This window comes from Sinohyriopsis cumingii, chromosome 2 (assembly GCF_028554795.1).
Source record: "Sinohyriopsis cumingii isolate HCF-2022 chromosome 2, ASM2855479v2, whole genome shotgun sequence".
NCBI lineage: Eukaryota > Metazoa > Mollusca > Bivalvia > Unionida > Unionidae > Sinohyriopsis > Sinohyriopsis cumingii.
Genome location: NC_142962.1, coordinates 139,814,954 through 139,833,959, shown reverse-complemented (window position 1 = coordinate 139,833,959; position 19,006 = coordinate 139,814,954). Strand labels below are relative to the sequence as shown.

The 19,006-nt window shown below is 38.0% G+C and overlaps 1 protein-coding gene across 1 annotated transcript in view; it reads right to left on the bottom strand.

Moving 5' to 3' along the window:
• The window catches only part of LOC149805935 (cadherin-99C-like), a 45,027-nt gene that overhangs the window by 19,525 nt on the left and 6,496 nt on the right, over positions 1–19,006 (bottom strand). The window contains exons 3-6 of the mRNA XM_089937038.1: positions 16,669–16,743; positions 14,592–14,761; positions 13,513–13,557; positions 12,957–13,043 (exon numbers count right to left, since the gene is read on the bottom strand). Coding sequence (XP_089793164.1) covers positions 12,957–13,043; positions 13,513–13,557; positions 14,592–14,761; positions 16,669–16,743 — 377 coding nt within the window. The remainder of the gene's footprint in view (positions 1–12,956; positions 13,044–13,512; positions 13,558–14,591; positions 14,762–16,668; positions 16,744–19,006) is intronic.

Here is a 19,006-nt window from a genome sequence, read left to right as displayed (position 1 = left end):
CGGGTATATTCCATAAACAACTGCTGTTTCAGGATACGCTCGTTCATAGTATGGTCTGTCAATTCCGGTTAACAACCCCGGCTTGGAGTCGCGGCTAACAATAACTGTTTTCTTGTCGCTGAGAACTGGTTCAAATTTATCACGTATGATCCAATTACCTGATTCCACCCGGACAATGAATTTTACTCTGAAGAAATATTCGCTGGAGCCAAGTTGTGATGTTATCGTTGCCGCGCGTTTGTCGTTCATGGTAGCATCAACAACACCATCAATTCGAAATGTTGACCAACTATGAGATGCACCATCACGCTTGAATTCATTGATACAATCACGGATTTTATTCAACAGGGTTCTATCGTTTATTAACGCTTTTGGTGTGTCCTTGAGGACTCTATCGAGATTGAATTTAATATTTTTCCAGGGCTTAATTGCTGCTAATTTCTTGAACTCCTCCTCCATATAATTAAAACAAGTATTTAAATAAAAGAATATAGTATAATGAATCACTGCAAATGGTTGATGATTGGGTCGACAACCCCGTGCAATAAATCATGTAGAGGTGAATTCTGCGGGTATCATTTACAAAGCGTTCGTAATGGTTCTCTTGGCCCCCCTCCCGTGCTTGGTTTGCCACGTTGGGGTGCGTGGTAAATCACAATTATGTATCAATTGTGGCGGCAAACGATACAGGGAACTAAAACGCTATTATGACAAGCGAATTAAAAACGCCGTCATTGACCCCACCGCTGACTTCGTCAAGGACAAAATCATCAAAACTCCTCAAGACTACATTGAAAGGTTTATAATTAAACCAAATAATGAATTAGACAAGTAGTATTATTATACAAATGGACCAAGAGTTCAGACCTCACCCTGTGTTTGTTAATTACGAGGCATCTCGCGACGGCGTTGTTAGAAACCGCAGACTGAAGAAGCCGGTTGGTACCGTAAATAATCACGGATACTTGCGATTTAATGCTGGGAAAAAAATCTGTCTTATTCACAGGATGGTATATGAAGCGTTTAACGGACTGATCAACGACGGTCTCGTTATTGATCACATTGATGGATGTCCTCAAAATAACAGACTGTGTAATCTAAGAGCTGTTACACCGAGTCAAAATTCCAAATTTGGAAAAACAGGAGGGATGAGAAAGGCAAAACCCGTAAAGTCATTTGATACAATAACGCACGAAGAAAAAATATTTCGCTCTATGAATGCGGCTGGTAAATACTTCGATATTTGTAGTAAATCAGTTCGAGATGTTGCAGAGAATATAATTAAAACAGCGATCTCAAAAAAGACCGGACACAAAATTCGATTTTCATATTATCTGAATGGGCATCAAGGGAGATAACTCGTTTTGTGATAGCGTCGCATGACAAGAGTTACGTCCCTTGAAGTCCAATTAATGTTACGATTAATTAATCATTTTACGATGAAAACTAATGAAATACACGCTGTTATCTAACAGCTGTATTCTTTTTTTTAATGTTTTATTCAAATATTTGGTTTCATTTAAACGCTGTGAAACTCCATTAATAAGTATTTAAGGATTTAACGATTCAAGAGAATTCAAATTAACACACACCTTGTGACTGACGCGGTTGTACTAGTCACCTTATATATAAGATGACTCGTTATAAGCCTGGGGCTTTCGAAAGCCAATTCAACTAATCAAAACTAACCCACGCTCTTGACCCCGCCGTTTTATGTTTGTGCTGTCTTGTGCCGTCCCATCATCCATCAATCATTTCATTATAAATATATCCATCCTTAATTAAGTACATGTAGTGATGTCCCCCCAAGCATATCTTCTGGGCGGTCTACGATGACGTTTGTCACCCTAGGCCTCCCTCCCGGAGATGTATGTTTTGGGGTTCCCTTGGGCTCAGATGGATGCGAAGGCACCCAAGGAGTTCCAAGATGTGTTGTTGATGAATGTCCTTAATTAAGTAACCGATGGGCCTCTCTGACGTCATAGGGCGCCAGCGGGGTTGCCAAACGGGTCTTTTATGTATGTGCCGTCCAATCATAATACTCTCTGTTAACATGAAGATGCGGTGGCAACTTTATGTTATACGAGTCATATTTCTCTAGGCAGTAAAGATGTTAACAGCACCTTTATGTGCCTAGAGTTCATTTTGTAAAACATTTTTTTTTATATTAGAAATAAAGATGTTTATAAGAATATGAATATCGAAGACATCAATAACATTTTAACTGAAATTTCAAAATTAAAAAATCAAGGAATTGTATTATCTGATAAGCTTGATAACCAAAAAATATTGTCCGATTATGAAATTATTAACGAGCAATCAAAGAAAGGTCGATATACCTTGCCACGTGAGTATTCTTTTATAAAGCGATTACAATATACGACCAATGAAAACCTGTATGGCAATGACGTAAATGCATTTATTGGATTGTTTACTACCGTTGAAAAAATACGACGAAAACTCGGACAGGCTTTTGAACGGCGTCGAGAAATCTCTAATAAAATTAAAAACATCAGGAAGATTCTAGACGAAGACGCTGCGGAGGAGAGAACTCTCTCAATTGAAATCACCGATTATACTCATTGAAGTTACTTGTGTGTACAAGTAAAAAAAAAATAAAACGTTAAAACAACATTTTTTTTTGCCATCAGCGAAGTCATATACGTGTGCAGGTATATTTCTACATAGGATTTTCTCCTCCAAGAATTCTTATCAATCTGGATTTTCCTATACAACTATGTGCGTACTGAATTAACTGTTTGTGGTCGCAGATAATTACTGCGACACCGCCGTTTTCACGTAGTTGCTGATATTGCTGTGGTGTTAGCAAGAATCTATCATCACCGTGTTCAGCAACCACTAGTTTAAAACCCTCCCCGTGATTATTTTTGAAGCATTCCCGGATTGCGTCGTATAGTTTGACTTTGTCGTTGATGGATACTTTGACCTGGTAGTACATTATTAAATAACTTAGTACTTAATTGCAATGACGTGTTGGGGGTTTGTATTATAAAATTAGAAGAATTTTATTTATAATAAATGGTAGGTGAATCACTTACAACGAGATTAGCACGTGAAAGACTAGCAGCAGTTAAAAAGTTTATACCGTTACGAGACAGAGTGAGAGAGAAACTTCAAACGCGGCAACAAATGCAAACTGATTTTGCTGTTGGAAGTGAACAGTTATTTGCCCCGGTAACTAAAGCGACTAAGGATGTTACAGCGGCAACAGAACGAGCAATATATGGAGATATTCCTAAGGAGGGCGAGCGACGAGAAGTTCCTCTTCTTCCTGTACTTGAAAAGATAGCAGCAGAGACCGAACAAACAAAAAAGTCTCTGGAAACACTTCCCGTGGATATAACAACTACTGGACAGCAACAACGACAAAAAGAACGAGTACTAGAAGAACTACGACGACAAGGTGATACTGAAGAAGAGGAAGGAGACGTTACTATAAAAAAAATGTATTCACCACAAAGTATATTTACACACGATGTATACAATAAAATTAAAAGTTTAGATGTCACTGAATTAGCTAAATTCACCGCGCTGAATTTTTCACCTGATCTAAGAGAAAACGCTGTAAACAAAATGTATAAAGAGTATATAAAAAATGACAAGAATTGGATAAAAAAAGTATACCTGGCAAAACGTGACAAATTTAAAATCACAAAAAATATCCGCAATGATTTCGAGGATTTTAAAGAGATGGTATTGAGTAGAGTGGATAAAGAAAAGTCAACTGGATTTCTTGGTAAATGGGACACAACTAAAGAAACAACTGGAGATGGATATTTAAGCAGCGGCTTAGTTGGAAACGCTAGTGTTACTTGTCCTGGTAATGTTCTCAGTGATATATCACGGTTAGAAGTACTTATCGGAGGGAAACGAGCCGGAAATAATTCCAGAGAAATTATTAATGAAGCCGCTGATATTTGCAGGCGGCTATTTGCCGGCGGTGTAATGGGTATTAATATATATCGAATGCTCATAAACGAACTCGTGGATGGTTTTGATGACCACGGTCATCACAGCGATTGATCAATCACTGGTGATCACAATTACTAATTGGAAAACATTAACATGATAATAATAAGATGACCATACACTACAACCATGATAAACCAGTACTCGTCTACGTGGTAAACTCGCGATTGCCTGTTTACCGCGCGTACTATGGAGATGGTCTCGGTAATACCATTGCGGAGTTATTTACAAGAATGGCTCCAAAAGTAGCGCCGTTAGCCAAACAATTAGGAATGAAGGCTATTCATGTTATTCGTGATAGGGGTATTAGTGCTATTGGAGATGTTGCCGGAAGGGCGTTTTCTGCCGCACGAGATAAACTAGCATTGTTGGTGAGAAAAAGAAAACAGAAACCACCGGTGATGCCATCAACGACAGTGATGCCTGCAAATGTCAGTAAAGTAATAAATAACGCCGTGGAAGAAAAACTAGAGTCATTGGCGGCTCAGTCATTGATGACGACTCCGTCGTTGATGGCTTCGCCGTCCACTGATGCAACAACCAACGCGCTCATGAACGCGATAGCGGGAAGTGGTCTTAAACAGAATTCAAAGAATTTACGACGAAAACGACGTTGATGGATTTCAATTGAAAACACTCACATGATAATAATAAAATGTTTGCGCGAACCGCTGATCCGGCGTTTGATATGGATGCCCCAGTGCGCAGGGATGATTCTGTCCGTGATTATCAATTTTATTCCTATCAACCACCACAAGCCGACCTACGATCGCGAATTGAACTTCAAGTCCAAGATACCAGTAAATACTTTTTGCCGTGTGAAGCGTTTATCGAAATTGAGGGAGAACTCGTGACAAATGTTGCCGCTAATACACCATACGCAGATGACCATCGTGTTCGAGTTGGCTTTGTTAACAACGGTATCATGGCGTTATTTGAGAGCGCCAGATATCTTATTGACGGGCGAGAAATTGAATCAATAGAACGCGAGGTTGATGTTGCAACAACGATAATTGGGTTAGCGAGATACTCGGATGATTATACAAGATCGGCGGGCCCATCTATGATGTTCGCGAAGGATACCACTAATAACGCTGACCATCTTCAGCACATTAGCGTGCTGACGAAAGAAAATACCGCAGTTGACCCACAGGCTGAAGCAGCTAATCCAGACCGCAGAGCAAAACCAGGCGTTGATTTCACTGTCATAAAAAGTATTAACGATAATTTTAATTTAGGATTCGCAACACGAGTAGGGATGTTGCAAGGACCACGCCGACAGTTTTCATGCGCGATTCCACTCCATCACATATTCGGATTCTGTAGAAATGTCAGAAAAGTTATCTATGGGGCTAAGCATACAATCGCGCTAACGCGAAGGGGCGATGATAACAATGCAATATGGCGTGCTGCTGGCGTCACTAACGGTAAAGTCGTTTTAACTAAAATAGCATTGTGGATGCCGGTGTTAACTCCATCAGTTACCACGGAAGCACGATTGTTATCATTTATGGAACAGGGGGGGAAATCATTATTGAGTTGGCTAGCGGTAACAACTGATGCTAAAGAGGATAATGTCGCTGATACATTTACATGGCACTTGGCATCAAAACAAGGCGTTTCAGCCCCGCGTCATATATTTATAGCGCTACAGAATATGGATCGATTGGGTAATCAAGAACGCAGCCATATGATATTTGATCAATTAGGAGTCAGGGATGTTTCGCTGAGAATAAACGGACAACAGGAACCATCCGAGGATATACAGCTTAATTACGGCGACAACCATATCGCACGTGTGTATCATCGATTGCTGTCATATATGGGTCGTGATCAAAACGTCGACACTGGTTTGCAAATATCACAACTTGATTTTAAAAACCTGTATCCGATTTATTACTTTTCGTTGGAACATCTTGATTTAACGAGACAATCCGTCGTTGATATACACTTCCGAGCTCGTATAGCCCCGGGTGGTGCCGATTATAGAGCGGTTGCTATCATTCTCAGCGATAAATCAATGCTGCTAGAAGGTGTTGGTGGACGAATGAGAATCGTTGATGCGCCAGTGGAAAACATGTAATTGAAAACACAAACGCGTTTACAATAAAATGTCGTATAGTGTTGTCGGCGTTACACTAACTGATGGTCAAGTCAAGAAATTACGATCAAAGTCGGCTAAACAATGCGGGACCACAATAACGCTAAAGCCGTCGCAGATGGTAGGTGGTAATCATAAGATATCGTTGACGGCGCGTCAAATAAAACATTTCAATGATGCAATGAAGAATAAAAAGGGTATTCAAATAGATTTCTCGGCCGCAGCGATTAAAAACATGGAAAAGACCGGTGGGATATTTCCGCTGTTAGCTGCGATGCCAGCGTTGATTGCCGCGGCCGCACCAGCAGTGGCTAAGGTGGCGGCGTTGGGGGCCGTTGGTACCGCGGCGGGGATGGCATTGAAGAAGGCAACCGGAAGAGGCTATAAAAAAAAGAAACAAGGACGATCCGTGGCCGGAAAGGGTCTAAGACTACCGGGAACCCCGTATTCATGGTACTTGGGAAAGGGTCTAAGACTACCGGAAACCGTTTATTAACGCAAGAGTCAATGACTCCTATGTCTAATTTTGATTTAATAGATGCCGCCGACGTGTTAGCGATAAAAAACTTCAGAGGTGTTTTTATGAGGGATCAATTACTGGCGGTACCAAGGAATATTGAAACCGGCATAATTAACCTCGATAAATCCTCCGGAGCGGAAACTCATTGGGTTGCGTACGCGATTGACCCGCGCGCGATCGTCTATTTTGATACATACGGGTTAGCCCCGCCGAACGAGTTCATGCGGTATATCCGGGCGTGTTCAGCCCCGGCTTTTTATTCCACGCTGCCAACACAGCAATTAAGCGACCCACCGATATGTGGCCGTGAGGTATTGAACGTACTCGCGGCGATTTCATCATCGCGAAAACCACCTCATGTGGTTGTAAACGAATACACTAGTGGGAAATTTAGAGACAATTACATTAGATAATAATGATTGATATTTGGGGACGACCTATTTCGGCGCTGAAAGAATCCACGGAAACGCCCGTTACCGATGACATAAAAAAACTAATCGAGGATGAAATCGCTGAGAAGTTGAACCTAACAAGTGTTGACCCGGGCGAAATAGTTGTATTTCAAGACCGCCAGGGTAAATTGAAATCCAGTAATGTGTCGCTGGATGACGTTTTAACACGGCAGCGTGATGCCGCCGAGAACGCTATCGCGCTGTATACCAGCGACGGACGACTCAAACCGGGTGAACATCTACTGACGATAACGAATAGGGTAACATTAATCCAAGACGGTTTTATAAGGTTGGATAGATTGGTGACCGAACTTGACACGCAGGTGAAAAAATCTGTCACCGAGGTGAAAAAATCTGTCACCGATATACAACTCACTACCGCTAGTTTTTTTGGGACCCCGACGGTAACCGAACCGAATATTACAACAATAAAAAATACTATTTCGGAGTTTACAACGCTGTCGGGCCAATTTTACACGTTACGAAAAAATGTTAACAGGATCGATGACAACTTTGATAAATTTTTTGGTAAAAAAAATACCAAGCTGGATGAGATTACAACAACTATAAATGATATCACTGCGTATGGACAGGAAATAAAAACAATCAAAACTGATGTTGCAGCGAACAAGAATAATGTAGACGCAAATGGACAGGAAATAAAAACAATCAAAACTGATGTTGAAGCGAACAAAAAAAAATGTAGACGGGCATACACAGGAAATAGGAACGATCAAAACTGATGTTGAAGCGAACAAAAAAAATGTAGACGGGCATACACAGGAAATAGGAACGATCAAAACTGATGTTGCAGCGAACAAAAAAAGTATAGACGCGTATGGAGGGGAAATAAAAACAATCAAAACTGATGTTGAAGCGAACAAAAAAAATGTAGACGCGTATAGAGGGGAAATAAAAACAATCAAAACTGATGTTTCAGCGAACAAGAATAATGTAGGCGCGTATGGAGGGGAAATAAAAACAATCAAAACTGATGTTGCAGCGAACAAAAAAGTATAGACGCGTATGGAGGGGAAATAAAAACAATCAAAACTGATGTTGCAGCGAACAAAAAAAGTAGAGACGCGTATGGAGGGGAAATAGGAACGATCAAAACTGATATTACAGCGATCAGAACTAGTATAGACGTGCATGAACGGAGAATAGGAACGATCAAAACTGATATTGTAGCGAACAAGAATAATATAGACGCGCATGGATGGAGAATAGAAACAATCAAAACTGATGTTGTAGCGAACAAAAGGAATATAGACGCGTATGGAGGGGAAATAGGAACGATCAAAACTGATATTACAGCGATCAGAACTAGTATAGACGTGCATGGAGGGGAAATAGGAACGATCAAAACTGATGTTGCAGCGAACAAAAAAAGTATAGACGCGCATACAGGGGAAATAGAAACAGTCAAAACTGATGTTGAAGCGAACAAAAGGAATATAGACGCGCATGGAGGGGAAATAGGAACGATCAAAACTGATGTTGCAGCGAACAAAAAAAGTATAGACGCGAATGGACGGGAAATAGGAACGATCAAAACTGATGTTGCAGCGAACAAAAAAAGTATAGACGTGCATGGAGAGGAAATAAAAACAATCAAAACTGATGTTGCAGCGAACAGAAAAAGTATAGACGTGCATGGAGGGGAAATAAAAACAATCAAAACTGATGTTGCAGCGAACAGAAAAAGTATAGACGCGCATACAGGGGAATTAAAAGCAGTCGACAATAATATTACAGCGATCAGAACTAATATAGACGTGCATGAACGGGGGATAAAAGCGGTCAAAACTGATATTACAGAGATTAAAGACAGACTACCTGGAATGACAGAGCAACTCGAAAAAATGAAAACACCTCATGGGAGCATCGGCAATAGCGTATACACGGTTCAACACGGATCATTCGATTGGACTCCTACGCATGATACAGTAAATATCACCTCAACTGTTAAGGGCATTTATCGATTGACATTGATTTCAGCGATGCAGTTCAGTATATCATCGTCGAGTTCATCCGGGTTTAACAATACAATATCAACAATCGTTGACAAAAATGCAACCGAACGGTTTATAATTAGAGCCGTTGATAGCGGTCTATTTAGGACAAACATCACATGGTATGTGGAATTTGTAGTGGATCTAAGTAAGTAATTGAAAACACTAGTTTTTTTAAAATAAAATGACCACCAGGGTAATTGAATCAGAGGTATCACCGACGTCACATCAATATCGATTCGATACCGCAAAAGAATTCTCCGTGAACTTGAAAACGCTTTCCGAACAATACCGCGCAAAAATAAAAAAATACCGTCGTAAAATAACCGCCATCGACGTGGCCGTGTACTCGGTGTCCGGTATAGTAGCCGGTACCGGTGTCATTTTATCCACGGTGACCATGATAGCCCCGATCGCTGTTCCAATCGCTATCTCCGCGGCGACAACAATTGCTGGAGTCGCCAACGCAATCACTAGAAAGATATCATCGTGTTCTCAGAAAAAACTCAACGAGTATACAGTAAAACATCAAATAGTATCCGACGCGTACTCGAAATTATCCGGGTTGATCTCGTTGTCGATTGATAATTCGTTCATATCCGATGTTGAATTCTCCACGATGGTCCAGTTGTATGGCTCCGCGATGTCAAAAATCGAAAATTTTCAACTGGAAGCCGGAAACCACGTCGCTGAAACCACTTCAATGGGCTTAAAACATTCTCCTGAAAACAAGCAGGTTGTTAATATTCGGTGTTGAAATTAAACACTAAAAACAGCAAATAATAATAATGTCGCTGAACCCCGAAGGGTTTCAATTACTTCAACGGATCGCGGAGAACACCACTCCGGTACAAACAAGTATGATATCGATAACGTCAACGAAACCCGAATTCAGTGTGAACTTCCCATCACCGGTTCCAGTAAAGGAAATAGCACTGGCAAAATTCCGAGTATATCACAGTTGTCCTAATATCCGAGCGGACGCATTTAACGGACAACAACCTAATAACTCGCTGGTTTTTGCATGGACAAATAAACCAGACTGGAAGGAGGTTACAATACCAACTGGGTCATACCAAATAGAACAAATCAATAAAGAATTTCAACGCAGGATAAAATCGATCACAGGAAAAGAATCAAAAATCGCTATTACGGTTCATGAACCGACGTTATCGTCGACGATTGAAATAAGCACACCGGGGTATATGGTTGATATTTATAACAGTTCAATAAGAACCATACTAGGATGGCCTAAGAATCCACCTCATGAAATCTCCGCGGACTTGCACACGAATGCGCAATCGTATCATGAAATTAATCCCAGTTATCGAGATGATTTGTCTATTATAAAAAACACGTTATTACCCAGCAGGTTTATATTTCAAGACAGGAATACCATGCAATGGTATTTTCCGTATAAGGAAACTCCTGAATCGTCCGCCGTGGTCACAGTTAGTTTAAATGATATCACTGGTGCGTTTGCCGAGATTAATCGTAATTACCGATCACAACTAGAACAGCTACGGAAAACAAAAGCACGAAAACACGTTGAGGTGTTAAATCAACTTATATCAGACATGGAATATATTAATGAACGAACCGTTAAGACAACATCTGCTAACAGCGATGATAATAAACAAAAATTCCTAACCGAGTATAATATCACAGAAGCCGATTACCCGATTTCAAGTTTCCAGGATACAACGCACCAGAACTAAGAAAATCTCTTAATGATTTTCTCGCCCCATCAACTATCCTCAGACACGATAACGGAGAGGATGGTAGGCATATTGCTCCATACAACGTAAATATTACGTCTGTGATAGCAATCAATCTAGTGTGTGATGTTATCGAAGGGAGTTACCAGGTGAATACCAAGCAATCAAATCAGGCTCAACAGGGGTATATCCTTTATTCATTTTCACCAACAGCCCCTCCGGGATTTTTAATCGCTGAGAGTCCAATTAATCCGGTCTATATGCGATGCCATAATCGGTTTTTAACAAGAATTAATTTCAGACTTACCGATCAGTCAAATAACCTAATTGATCTACAAGAGGAGGAGTTAGTGATCACTCTGTTTGTAAGATCATTGTAAATAGCCACTTAGCAGCAGAGGGGGCGATGACATCAACGCGGTCGTCGCGCTTTTTTACCGGACGCTGACGACACTGGGATCGGCGCGCAGAAAGTATATTAAACTAAATGACGTTCGATTTACTCCCCGACGACGACGTCGTTTTTTTTTACCAGGCGCTGACGACGCTGGATCCGCTGAGTGCAGAAGGTATTAATTAAGCCAAATGACGATTGGACAAAATGTCCGATTCGCCCCCTCTGCTGTTCGTTATTAACGCTCTGTTCAAATTGAGACGTGATTGAACGTCACCAATAATTACATTTCTCCATTAGTACGCGTACCGTATTAGCAGATGTGCATCATTTGATTTCCAGTCAGTGCCGTAGTGAATTTTGCGCTTCGAAATATATATGTTTCAAATGCTTGTTTTCATTTGTAAATTTAACTGAGCATATTCATTACACGTACATAGTAGGACTGAAAGTATGTTGATATTTATTGGAATTATGCGCTGATGATGGACGCATCCTGCGCGTGCATCCTGCATATTTTTAAAAAGATCCTACAGATCGTCATATATCTATTTTCGGACTTGATTTTGAAGAAAATGCATTTTGATCCATTGTCTCAGTGTCATTTCTTGATCCTCATCCGACAATATCATAGTTAAATATAAATTACATTTTTGGGAGTTTTGTACAAAAGTTTGAGGTTCTTAACAAAAGCAGGGTCGACAACAGTGGTACTAGATGATCCGTTATCGCTCATAGACCCTGTCTATAGGTCCATATGACGCTTACTTTGAACAATGATTGAGGTCATTTGACAATGAGACAGTGTAAATTTGTAAGTGAATAAAGTCATCTATTCAATCGTTTATCTAAATATGCCAAACAAAATCAAATACACACGAAACAACTAATAGTTTCTTTCTTTGTTTAACATCCGAACAAATGTGCGTTAATTTTAAAAAATCTAACTTTGAGATGACCTTTCGAACGATATTTGAACAGATTTATTTGAAGTGAACACGTTATTAATGTTTCTGAAGATAATATAGATCTATGAAAAGCAAGAAATTCTTTTCAGTTTTATGCGCATTGCGCGCCAATGTATTAAAATTTTTATTTTTTATGTTTTTTGCTATTGTTTTGTTCTTTGTTAGGAGTAGTTTGTATATGAAGACATTGTTCTTTAAATAATATTACATCCATTTAAGTAGTGATCCATTAAACCGGTAACCTCTCTTTTATTGGCACTACCATCTCATCTCTGTCCTAGTGGATTCTACTCTTAGGCCTGCCATTGTGGGTATGTGAGAAAGATTGACACTAGCTTCCCGTGGGTTTGTAGTTCTTCCCGGAGCTTTCCAGGGTTCTTCAACCACCACATAAACTGACCGCTATGTAAAGCCTATCATGTGCTGAAAAACTGCGTTAAGCCTAAAACAATAACAACATATACCAACGAATTAATGGCGACATCATCTCACATGTTACAATGCTCTCATAGACTTTTGTTCAGCATACGCATTGTAATAGATTTCGCACTGTCGACAATTTACCTTCTTACCCCAGTTGGAGTGGGTACACAGGCCTCATTTCGTTAAGAGTATCAATTTACTACAAACCACAAATCAAATCCCAGTAGGCTTTATCTATGATGCGACATAAGAATTATTCGTATCCATGTTAATAAAGCACATCGATTTTGGCTCAGGATAGATACACATATACATATCAATATTAAGATAAGCTGCAGTTTCCTAAGTTATGATCTTTCATTAAGTCTAAATTACCTCGGGTATATTCAGGTTCCCTGTGATATTGATGGATGGATTGAACTCATTTTCTGGATTTACATATATTGTGGTCCTTTTGTTCATCTGGAAAGTCAGAAGAAGAAACGTGAAATGAACATCCTAAATGCTATGCACAGTACAAATGTGTTAAAAATGTGAATGACGTTCAACGTGGTTATTTAAAGTAAATACAATAAATCGGAAAATCAACGGTATGTCTTTGGCATTGTCTAGGCGAGAGCCATTTAAGAATATAGCAATTAAAATCAAATTTAATTTTAAGCGTTGAGCGAAAAACATAAACGAGTGTTGTAATGAAATTAGTAAATATTTGATGTGAGTAATTTTCACATGCTTTCAATAAATACACCAATAATACATAAACCCTATGCATACTGATAAGATAACATATTCCTTCTTTTACGAGTAAGTTTATGTCTGTATTTATAGTATAGAGCGTAATATTGTTCTGGCCAATAGTAAACAATGTCTTCTCCGTAGTGTTATAACAACAAACCGTGCCTCTAGGTTAATGAGAAGATAAAAATCTTACCGTTCCACAGAAAAAGTTAAAAGCAATTGTTTGAACATCATAGCCCTGTAAGAGAAATGAATTTTTATAAACAAGTTTTCTTTTGGAGTGTAAATCCGACAGGTTAGAATAATTTTAGTACAAATTGTAGTTCATGGAAGTAATCTACTCTGCACTAACGATATTATGTCATAGAACGATAATGAATAAATTCCCGAAAACCTGTTATTGTTGTGTGTTATTTATTTTCGCAACGTTTACATGAGAATAATGTCCGAGAAATAAAACAACCGGGGATACATAGTTTAAAAAATTAGATAGATGAACAGTGACAGAAATTATTTAATCAAATATTAGTTCGCGCTGGAATCATTTAACAACGTTCAGTCGCGAAAGTTAGAAACCGCATAAAATGTAGATACACTATACAGAGAAGCATTGCTTCTAGAGCCTAATGTATATTACGAATAATATCAAAGTCATCAAAGGAAAACAAATGTTGATATTCTGTTGTTCTTATTCTATTGATTATTCAAGCCGAAATGATGTAATCATTATGTCTCGTTAGTTTCCATGTTAAACACCAGAATCTGAAACACAGATGAGAAGTTTTGATATTTGCTTTCCAGCCGAAAGGTGATAAAAGCTCATCAACAAAATTCGTGCAAATAAACATCGTGTTATCTCTTAAAATATGATTCAATACTGTGGGAAGAAAGCAAATAGAAAATAAATAAGCGAACAATTTTCCCACACACCAACCAATCCAAGCAATAAATAGAACTTAAGTTTGAATTCGGGAATGATCTTGAGCAATAAATAATTAACACCATATTCTGCAGTCCAATATATTCTTGATGTGAACCAGCAAAATATTGCGCAAATTATAATATAAAGATTTATACTGACGACTCTCACAATTTTAAATATTTCTCTATTATTGTTATTATTATTATTATTATTATTGCAAGGACATAAAGAAAGAAAACTTTTCTGATAGTAATTATTTTGAAACATTGTCAAGCAGGTACTAAGCATAAGAATAACTTTCACGATGATCTCAATAAACACACATAAAGGAAACAAAAAAGTATAATTACCAATACAGTATACAACTCTTCCAGATCTAGAGTCATTTTCAATGAAAACGTAAATAATGTATCAGTCTGAAAATATCGAAAATAAGACTGCATGACTGGCTCGATCGGATTGGTGATGGTATATGTAAGGGTGTCCGATGGACTTTTACTGACATTGAATATCAAAGTACCTGAAAGATATATATATATATATATATATATATATATATATATATATATATATATATATATATATATATATATATATATATATATATATATATATATATATATATATATACAGAATGCCAGATGAATAGACGTAGACAGAATTACACCTGAAATATTTTTACTGCGTTGCTTTGTAAGTGTCTAAAACTTTTATTGCGAGCATTATTACGACCTAATGTCAAATGTCACCTCCGTTATGGGGCTTGAAGAAAATGAAGACACAAGCCCCTTAACTATAAAATGTAGTAATTTTATCCCCATGATTTGCTACAATGAAACTACTTTTTCAAATTTCAGCAAATTTAATACCTATCTTGTTTATGCAGTACTTATGAAGCAATAAAGATATTTGTGTCTGCTTCCATTGTGGTCGATGGGAGTCAGTTGTCAAATTTATATAAAGAAAATACCAATTACAGTTACGTTGTCCGATATTTTTTATCCAGTTTCTTATATTCAGTCTGATATTATACGTGACAGGTTTTGCTCTCTAACCGCTTGGTCGCAGTTTCGGCTGCTGGGACTAGAGTTGGGATGGGGATGAGGATACATGTATTTGAATATAGCCTGGGAATTTGCCACGGCCAACAGTGGTAAAAGCACTGGTAATTATGGGTTGTTTGTTCTTTGTTATTATTTTGTTTGTTTTGTATTGTGTTTTTGTTTCAATATCATCTTTTTTGCAAGCTTCTCGGATGTAAACAAGCAAATAGTATGGTAACGTGGAGGGGGTATTGCTTCATTTGCGTAGGATTTGTGCTACTGATCTTTTTTCCACGATGCTTATAACGTTACTGAACTTTCACAATCAATCGCCCAAAAAATTACACATGCCACTTGGCAACTGATATACGATAGTATGCTTAAAAGTTATGTAATAGGGTAAGGAATTACCAATTTTTCTCGAGAAGTAAAGGCTGATAATATAAATTTGGTTCCATAAGACTTTATTCTCCAAACAAAAACTTCAGTTTACGTAATGTTTCAATGTCAATTTGTTAGAGTTCACTACAGCAGCAATTAGAAGAAGAAATCAGTGTATTAAGGATGAAAACTTATCTGCAAACTACATATATTAGGCGATCATATATGAGGGTTGGTGAAAAGAAAAAAAAGTTCGGCGACTAAAGAAATAAAGTTATCATAAAATATTGTTATTTAGATGTTGCATGCATATCAAAGACACTGTTCTGTTTTGTCTTCAGCGTTTCTTTATTGGAGGTATATGAGTTTTTGAAAGAATTGTAAAGCTTCTCAAATTCGATATATCAGACAATTTAAGCAGACAGTACAAAACAAAGTAATAGTTAGGTGTTGTATTACCTATTTCATTTTAAAGTTTAATAAGGACATTGTTCCAAAAATTCAGCTAATCTTATCTAGTGGTTTATATGTTAATTATCGAGGATTTATTCTGGCAGTTCGATTTATAAAGTTTATTCTCGATGGCAATGTTATTTCGGTTGTGTGTAGATATGTTTTTAACTGACATATCACTTTTTTATAAAAACAATTCAGATAAAGGGCTTCGCTATTTTTACGACAAATAATGCATTACTTTAATTCGATTGCATGAGAAGACTCGTGTCAGTGGGCTCAGTTGCTTGAGCTTGCGCATAAAGGATGGAGCAATTTGTGCACACAGTAATGTAAAGTTTTAAACGTAATGGAGATGACATCTTTATAACTTTTTCAATTTAAGATAAATATGGTGTCGTGACCTTTGTTTCTATATCAATCTATGGAAAGAAGCATATGTCAATGAGTGACTTTTTGTGAGTATATCACTTAATGGAAAATAAGCAACTGTTACTTATTGTTTCATCATATATAATAATAGTCGAAGACGACGACGAGGGTACTCTACCTGGTGGGTCCGTCTCAGAAACTTGGTTAATGTCCTTGATGCTGTTTATGGCATCATTGCAGTTTTGTGAAGACACTGAAATTGAATACAAGAATGTGTTCCATTATAAACAATACAATGTTTGAACTGATTATTAATGGTTTATTAAATGCCACATATTATAAATCCACTTTGCTGTAAAAAGAACCAAATAAGACACATTAATCTTATTATGTTTTCTTATTTGAAGGTAGGGTTAGTAGAGTGTAAATGTAACTTTTAGATTTTTAATATTGATATAGATCACCTCATGCGAACCTATGGACTATGAAACTTACCAATGTGCATTCATGTAAGAGGACAGTCATACAGAGTTAAGGACTATCTACCGATATCACTAACTGACAAAACTCCAATTCCAAAGCTACTTGCAGCATAATTGTTTTCTTTGACAAGTCCAACATTAATTGTACAGACTGTGACAGTGGTTGTAATTGTACACTGCAGTTATTGATTGCAGACCCAACCTAAAACATGAGTATCAACCCAGTTGTTGCAAAGCACCAACATCAGACCGATCAGTACTTAGCCTGACATTAAATCTCCGTTATGTTTTAGTAAGTCAGTTGGATCTTAATGGATATACGTTAAGTCAAGAAAAATACTTTATCTTGTATGACTATCTCAAAGAAAAATACTCATTTCTGGACTAAATCAAATAATAAGTAAAACTGGAGTGCCAGTCACAGAGCGGTATTGTACATTGCTTGTCTTCATACAGGAGCCGACTCGCCAATGTAAAAGCTTCTCAAATTATTCGACTGGTAAAAGAGCTAGCAAATATCTGAGAGACATACGATTATTACTTCAAGGCTGTGTATAATTACCATTACACGGGAGCACGTATGAATACGTATATAAAAATGCAAAGTTTTATGCATTGGAAAGCGTGAAATCTGCGGCAAAACTTGCCATTACTAATACTGTAAAATTTACATTGCTCGCGTTTCGTGTTAGTATAGGTGCTTGACAATGTCTTAAAAGCAGTATCGGAGCCATGTAGAGCAATCAGCTTTGCTGATTATGCGCATCTGTTCGCGAGAAATATCATGCAGGCAGGCAAAGGCTAACATTGAACCTATGACGTCAGAAACACCTGTACCCGTTTAGGAAACATACACAGAAGTTAATGAAATAATAGCCAGGATTCAATTTCAGGCCCTGATAATGCAGCTTTAAAACCAAAAGTGGTTCCCCATGTTACCCAACATCAACCAAAGTTGGTTGCCCCGACAACGACAACAGTACAACAACTGAAACAAGTCGTGCATGAGCGTAATATTAAAATATCAAGAGGCCCAAGACAAACTGACATTCTTGCATTATTAGGTGTTATAGCCGAACCGCGTCGGACTGAGGCAGCTTCTTGAAACTGTAGCACGATTAAATATTCAAATTCCTCAAACCCAAAAACGTGTCGTCAAGGAAGAGCAAACCGTCGTAGTATTGCAGCCTCTATTGCTGTCAATGTGGCTGCATTTGTTCGTGAATAAAACCGCCATTGCCTTATCGCACATACAATTGCTACTGAGGTTACCGCAAAACAGCCTTTCCCTTTACCCTCATTTGCGCTTCAGATACCCCAACATTTTTAATCTGACCACTAGTTTTGATGACAAAGTTTGTTTTTAAGTCAGTCTGTCCCCCAGTTTTGACACCAAGGAGATTTTTTGTTCTGTCTTGTACCCCTAGGGGATACACTGGCAAAAGCAGAACAAATATAAGACCTAGTTTAAGTTTGACAAACGTAGTGGTGAATTAGAAAATTAATTCCCAATTATCACACACACATACCAGCCAGGCAAAGACACTAAACAACTTCTATCAAAAATGATTTCTGGAATGATGTCGGTGTTACCTCAGGAGTTAGAGCAGATATTGTTCTTAATGCAAATTTGATTATGCCGCACTTTGGTAAGTCATCCGATCAGGATGAAGTTAAGATTACAATTCCGTGGTTTTACGGAGGTCCATTTATAATCTTAAATTGCAAAGGCACAAATGCTATCAATGATGGAATCAATAAAAACATAGACAAGATTTTTAAGACGTTGGAAAAATTTACCAGTACAAGATCGGGATGGACTCTTGAAATATCTGTACTAATTGAAGTGCATATTGCCCTGTACGAACATATGCATGCGTCGAGATGTATACCAACACCAAATTATCTTCCACCATGAGGTGACGAAAGTAAAACACCATGATAATATATATTTTGTATAGGCGATTTTCATCCACATTACATCCCGCTAGCGACAATACAGACTAGCCGCTGACATACCAGTATTACTTGGAG